General features: G+C 37.5%; 1 protein-coding gene across 1 annotated transcript; it reads left to right on the plus strand.

The window, feature by feature from the left end:
• Positions 1-143: 143 nt before the first annotated feature.
• Positions 144-5,131, plus strand: LOC125918967 (PDZ domain-containing RING finger protein 4-like). The gene is made up of 3 exons (XM_049625295.1): positions 144-279; positions 2,578-2,664; positions 4,521-5,131. Exons 1-3 carry the CDS (start codon positions 229-231, stop codon positions 4,638-4,640), a joined length of 258 nt encoding a protein of 85 aa, XP_049481252.1. The 5' UTR covers positions 144-228; the 3' UTR covers positions 4,641-5,131.
• The last annotated feature ends 1,710 nt before the right edge of the window (positions 5,132-6,841 follow it).

Here is a 6,841-nt window from a genome sequence, read left to right on the forward strand (position 1 = left end):
TGTACTGGGCGAACTTCTCCTGGTACCTGCGGGGGGAGCGTGGGCCCGGCCGGTGCGGGGCCGCGCGCGGGGCGCGGGCCGGGCTCCCGCGGCGGCAGCGGGCGGGGGCCCCGGCCGCGAGTCCTCGCCTGGAGGCGGCGCGAGAAGGCGCTGCTGGCGCAGCTCTGGGCGCTGCAGGGCGAGGTGCAGCTCTCGGCCCGCAGGTACCAGGAGAAGTTCGCCCAGTACATGGCTCACGTCCGCAACTTCGCCAGAGACCTGGGCGACGGCCACGGCCCGGTAAGCGCAGAGGGGTCGGGCACCTGGGGCACGGTTGGGTGGAAAGAGGACCAATTCTTTCTGGTACTTGGGGATTCCTTTAGAAGGTGACATCCGTCCTTACCATGCAGTGGGAAGCATCCACCAGCCCTGACCCTACTCCACTGTCAGCACCTTTCGGATGGGTTTGTGTTGCATTTGAGAAGGATCTCTCCCTTCCACTTCTATTAGGATTGGAACGAGTTAAACAGATCTCAGTTCCAACTTTTCGACGGAGGAGGAATTAGGAAAACTCATTTTGCCACCCCGACCCCTCGCTCCCTATCTTTCACTTTCCTGCCCTATCCTCTCTGCTATTTGGGGGGCGGGGGGGCACCTCTGGCTTGTTCCTAAAGCCAATCAGAAAAGGAAAGCCAGGAAATGAGGACTTCTCCGACCCTGCCTCCCCTCTCCCGCTGCCCCAGCATCCCTGCGGCCTTGTCAGTCGCACACCTTTAGCTCTGAATGACTTAGTTTCCCTGCCAAACTGCTCGCATCGCTTCTACTCAGTGCAGGGACTATCAGGGATGTGAGAAACCAGGAAAACCTCGAGTTGGGAGAGGGAGCAATGGGATTTCTTAGACCTGCAGAGTTTTCATTAGCCCGACCTTCCCTAAAGAATCCTTCCCTTCCTAAGTATTTCATCATTGGTGGAGTGTGTGTGTGTGTGTGTGTGTGTGTGGCTTGGGGGACCAAATCTGAGAGCAGCCACATCCATCTGCGGTCATACTAGCCCTGTGAGCCCGTGGGCAGCGGCTGTTTCCCTTCTTTGTCGAAGCTGCTGGCCCCGAACCGTGCTGGTGGACTGCCCGCTTTCAGACTGAATAAACAAGCCTGTTTGCAGCACCCCGTGTGAAGAGGCTTGTTTATAAAGCTGTTACTTCTCTTCTGGAGGACTTCTACACAGTGTTTGACATTGTTGGTCGCTGCCATGGTGAGCAGGGATTTAGCAGGACTTGCACTCCATTCAAGGAGCTGTTTCCATTCTTCACTGTCCCAGGGAGGAGCAATACGGGATGACTCCCATTTGGGACCGCGTTGCGCCGCCTCCAATTCAGGCATGGAGTGGAGAAGCTTCTGCCGTTGAACCTAGAAAAGATAACTGAAGTGTGAGCGGCTAAAATGTTGCTGCTCTGACAAAGGGAAGCACACTGCTTCTTAAGAGACTGGATGCTATCCCTGATTCTTTCTGTATCCTATTTATATCTAGGTAAATTTACAGAGTGAGAAGATCCAGAGAGAGGCCCAGGAATGGGCTGTGTTACCAGGCCATGTTTCAAGGTTGTAGGGAAGCAATGGCCGATGGAACAACAGCTAGAATCATATGACAGAAAAGTCCAAGCAACAAGTCAAGCTGTGATTCTGAGAAGTGAGGAAAAACTGCCCTTGATTTGCAGACTATCAGAAGGCTTCTCTAGGAGCCTCAGAGATGTTTTCCCACTGCCAGTAGGGGCTGCTGTGTGCACTCCCTGGGAACCGCTCCTGGGACTAGGTGATGATGGTGCTTATGGAATTTTACCATTCGGAAGTAATTACCAAATATGTAATTTCGCAGGACAGTTAATAATACCCATAGCTATGAATAAACCTTACCTAATCTGGCACTATCTCACCTTGTATTTAAATTGGTCTGTATTAATGAACAGGTTGTAGATATAATTCCTATTCGTTTTACTATTATTTGGCTGCCAGGAAAAGAAATACATACTGTTTTACCTAATACAAATTCTCTCTTTTTAAAGTTCTGCAGGAGTTATGCAAAACCAAGTAAGAATGCTATTTAAAATTAGGATTACTGTAATTAGATCCTGCATTACAGTAACAATCCAAATATCGCTATTGAAAGAATTTTATCAATAGCTCACTACTACTTAAATCCCTCAAGACTTTCCAATGTGAGATTTTTACATGAAATAATTCTGAGGTTCTTTATTATACTCTAACAAAATGAGGATACTTGTAGGGTCACCAGAAATCTGTTTTAAATTACAATGAAGTCAGAATTAGATGCTGCATTTGGATAAAAGATAGATTGATGTGTGAAAAGACAAAGTCTTCAGACATTTTTGAAAATAGCGACTTTTCTCACAAGCACGTTTCTTTTAAATACATAGTTTCAAAGTACATTTAGGAAGAAATGTCCCAAATTCAACCATCCTTAATTTTAAGATTTTCTTCTTCTCAAATGTTCACTTATTTACATTTTTTTCAAAAGGCTTGTTGTAGCATTTATTTAATTATTTATTTATTTACCTAGTTATTTTATCCCTTTTCTTCTAGGATGAAGAACATAAACCACTCACCATTGTGTTAGAAAGAGAAAATGACACGTTGGGGTTCAATATTATAGGAGGTCGACCAAATCAGGTAACCTACCTTGTTAATGCATAACTCACTCTTTGATTATAAAATAATAGAAGACAGCTTTCACTTGTGGATTTTGAATGAGGAAAACAAGTGATTTAATCTTTAAAATCATTGTGATCAAATATCAGATTCCTTAATGCAAATATTCCAGTACATAATTACATTTTTTGAGAGTACAAAACAAACCAAAAAACCCAACAGCTAACAAACTTGTCCCTCTTTGCTACTTTTAATAAAACCACAGTAGGTTTCTCATTTTATTTACATTGTATAGCCCCATTGGTAAACTTCTTAAGCCTATTTCATAATAATGTGTATAGGCAATTTATATTTGAAAATACTAGGCAACTGGATAGCCTGATTATACCTTCTATTTATTAAGTCAGTTTGCTCAATTTTCACATGCTAACACAGACCAGGCAGTTTATTATGCATGTTGAATGAATAAACAGTTAAAATAAGTTGAAATAAGGGATCATTGTTTTCATAGGTATATAAGCAATACCATGCTAAAGAAAGATGGTTGATTAGAGATATTTTTGGCTCCCCAGATTCAAATCCTTTATTTAATTGAACGAATAATATTTTCTACATTGATGCCAATTGTTTTCAAAGTACATGACTTACAAACTTAAACCAGACACTGTAGATGCAGAGTTCTTTTATATCCTCCAAATACATCAACTCAATTTTCACTGTAACTAGAAAAAGGTGGTGAACTTTAAAAAGATGCATGTTCTTTAATTTTCTTAATAAAATGCCATGAAATTTTTGAATCTTGCATTACAGATGTTGTCTAAGGAAACTATCTTTTAGTTGTTGGCCATATGCTATGTTTAGGTCAGGATGGCAATGACATTTTTTTTTCTTATTGTTTAGTATTTCAAAAACCTAGTAACAAATGACTGCTGTGCTTCTGTTTCTAGAACAGTCCCCATTTATTATGAAAAGAAGTCTTTCATCATATCATTTTTGTTTTCTTTGCCCCTAAGGAATATTTTTTATAAAATGCAAGTTAGGTGTTTGACATTTAAATGACATTGGCCTTTTTTAAGAGGCTCTTCAAATTCATGTTAAGGAAGGCTAAGTAAGGAGAAATAATTTTATTTAACCTGCCATGAAGTAAATTGACATTTAAAATGATGATTACAGTATGTCAGGCATCTTACCTAGATAAGTTCTGCAATATAATTGTTTTTCCATGACTGGCTAAAATGTCCTGTTTGTATTATACTGGTTATATGGTTGAGATTTAACTAATCATTAGGCTCATTGCACCTGGAAATGTGTAACGATTAGCCTTGAATGGGTTCTCTTGCAGTTAGAGTTGATCTTTTGGGATTTTACACTTGAGCGAGCTCCTAGTCTGCCCTGTGAATAGATACAGTGCGAGCTGTATTTCCAAATCTGTCACATCATGAGGCTAAATTATATTTTCAAAGCTGTGACCACATCTCAAACCAGTTATACAGTGAGACTGGATATGCGTTTTGTTTTCCTGTAGCCCTTTTTAATTGCTATATCTGTCTAGAAGTAAGATGTTTTATAAATAATACTTAGGAGCCAGTCAATATCACCTTGTACATACCCTTTCCTCATGGCTTTTTATGTATACCCAAAAACATGAAGTAAATGGATAATCTTGTCAGAGATGCTGGACTCATTCATTAAAGCTGCCATCTTGATTAATGACTATTTGGTATTAAGTAAGTTAAAATTCAGTGCCAAATCCCCAGCTAAGGGAGAGAGTTGAATGTTTAGTGAGGATTGCCAATGTTACATTTACTAAATTGACTTTATCTAACTTAAGATTGTATTGGTATCTTTCTCACTGCTAACAGTTATATTTTTTATAGAATAATAAGGAAGAAACATCAAAGGAAGGAATTTACGTTTCAAAAATTTTGGAAAATGGACCTGCCGACAGAGCAGATGGCCTGGAGATTCATGACAAAATCATTGAGGTAAGACAATAATAAAATACCAATAAGAGACATGGAAGAAATATTTAGACGTTTTAAATTTCCAAACTTACTGTTTTACCTTGATGTGGTACTTATTAGAGTATATATCTATCTAGAGTTTATATCTAATCTATATCAATTGTTAGATATTGAGATAAAAGAATAAATCACCTGAAGTTTCCAAATGTGTTAATGCGTGTCTCTGCTTTAATAAGTTGCTGTTCCTGTGAACTGTGAAGAAAGTTGTGTGATTATTAAGGGATTAATTTTGTATGACCTTTCAAAAAATGATAAATCTCTACTCAAGAACATTTTTGATGAGGAAATATTAACTGTCTTTGAGCTTGTGATTAGTATGTTACAGGGAGAGTTTGGAATTGTTTATACAATACCTTTTACCATTTCTTAGTTTCACATAGTTATCTTGTTCATGTAGTTTTCAATGGGGAAATTTTTTTTTTTCCTGTTGCAAAAACCTGGTGGGAACTCTTTACTTTCTCAAATGTGTGTTGTAGCGCTATTGTAATATTTGGGGTTGAGAAAGTAAATTATAGAAGTTAGTAAAATTTGGGCTGGGATAGTGGAATTTTAGGTCCTTGCCATTTACCACCAAAGTGCTTTTGAAGTTTTAACTGATTGAGATAGTAGTATTTGGTATTACCCAAAATGGTTAGCTTACCTTTTATCAGTGGAATCATTTCCAAGGTATTAGTAAAGGCATACATAGAAATTTGGAAGGTTTATTTAACTCCACTACTTTGGAAATATTCTGTTTATTCTAGGTTATATCATCACTAGTGCTGTCTTTCTGAATGTCTATATAAACTCTCTGGATGGAGTTGGTTCTTTTTCTCTATTAAACTTTGGATAAACTTTTAGATATTCACTCATCCTTGGTGCATTAAAAAGATTGAATTTTGAGTAATTTGACTTTGGATAAGAGTAAAGAATGAAGAAGATCCAATAATTTTTCTGTGTCAGGAAAGAACTCACAACATCTAGAAATGAGCTGGCTAGGTATTTTGGGGAAGAGAAAGGCGATGTCTTTGGCTGAAAAGCTGGGTTTTATCTGAAGAGGTCTTTTGTATTAAAATTCTCGTCTTCCAGTTTTGTAGCCAAGATAGTACAGACCTGCTTTCACTGATGGCTGTCCAGTTTGTCTTGAAAATTTGCCTAGTGGAAATATTTACATGCTGCAATTTGTAACGTTAGAAACTTTTTATTTCTATTCAGGTTTGTGCAATATGATTTAAAGGGCAACATAATTTAAACAACAAAAAAATTGCCCTTGTTACTTTCTGCCTTATCTATAAAGCATTTTGATTTTTCCAATTAGATGGAAATGAATGCCTATTTGATACTCTTAGAAGGGCTAATGGAGCTGAATACATATATTCAATTAGCACACATACTCACATATATACACAGCAGAAACGTAATGGGGATTTAAAAAACATTTTTTTCCAGCTAGGTAACAATGTTAGGTGTGCTTCATTAATGTTGCATTAAAAAGGAGAAGAATTTCTTTTTTAAATTGTGATATAGCACTTCTGTTAAAAATACATTTGTTTAAACATGAAGAAGTAATTTTATAAAAACTGTGGTTGATAAATCAAGTGCATGTAGATATCTAATACTGCTAATGTATCTCAAAATAACCTTATTCAAATCATATAAAGAGCAAAGAGATCAACCATGTTAGTCTAAATTATAATTTATAACTAGCTGCAGTATTATTATTATTTCACCTTGATGAGCTTAAAATTTGCCTCAATGACAGAAATTTATCAGTGCCTCTTTTATGCCAGGGTACATTGTAATAGTCTTATTTTTGTTATAGTTCTATAATTGATTCATATGAACACATTGACAGTTAAAAAATGAGTTGGATGATATACATATATTTGGAATGTTGTCTATTAAATAGTGTGAAATATTTTAAAAGGAATACTATTGGAAATATATCTCATATTTAGTTTTTTAGTGATGCCATTGGCTTTTAAAGTGAATAGATATTTGTGACTTTATTTTGTGTGTGTGTATGCACACACACAAGTAGCACGCTTTTACACATTTATGTGTAAAAGATCTTATAACAATTAAGTTTAGACACATTTGATTCCTGTCAATTATTTTAGCTCATCTTCCGTTATGGTATCAGTCAAGTTTACACATTTTATAGTAACAGGAAACTAATATGAAATATAGGATTA

The sequence above is a fragment of the Panthera uncia genome, chromosome B4 (assembly GCF_023721935.1).
Source record: "Panthera uncia isolate 11264 chromosome B4, Puncia_PCG_1.0, whole genome shotgun sequence".
NCBI lineage: Eukaryota > Metazoa > Chordata > Mammalia > Carnivora > Felidae > Panthera > Panthera uncia.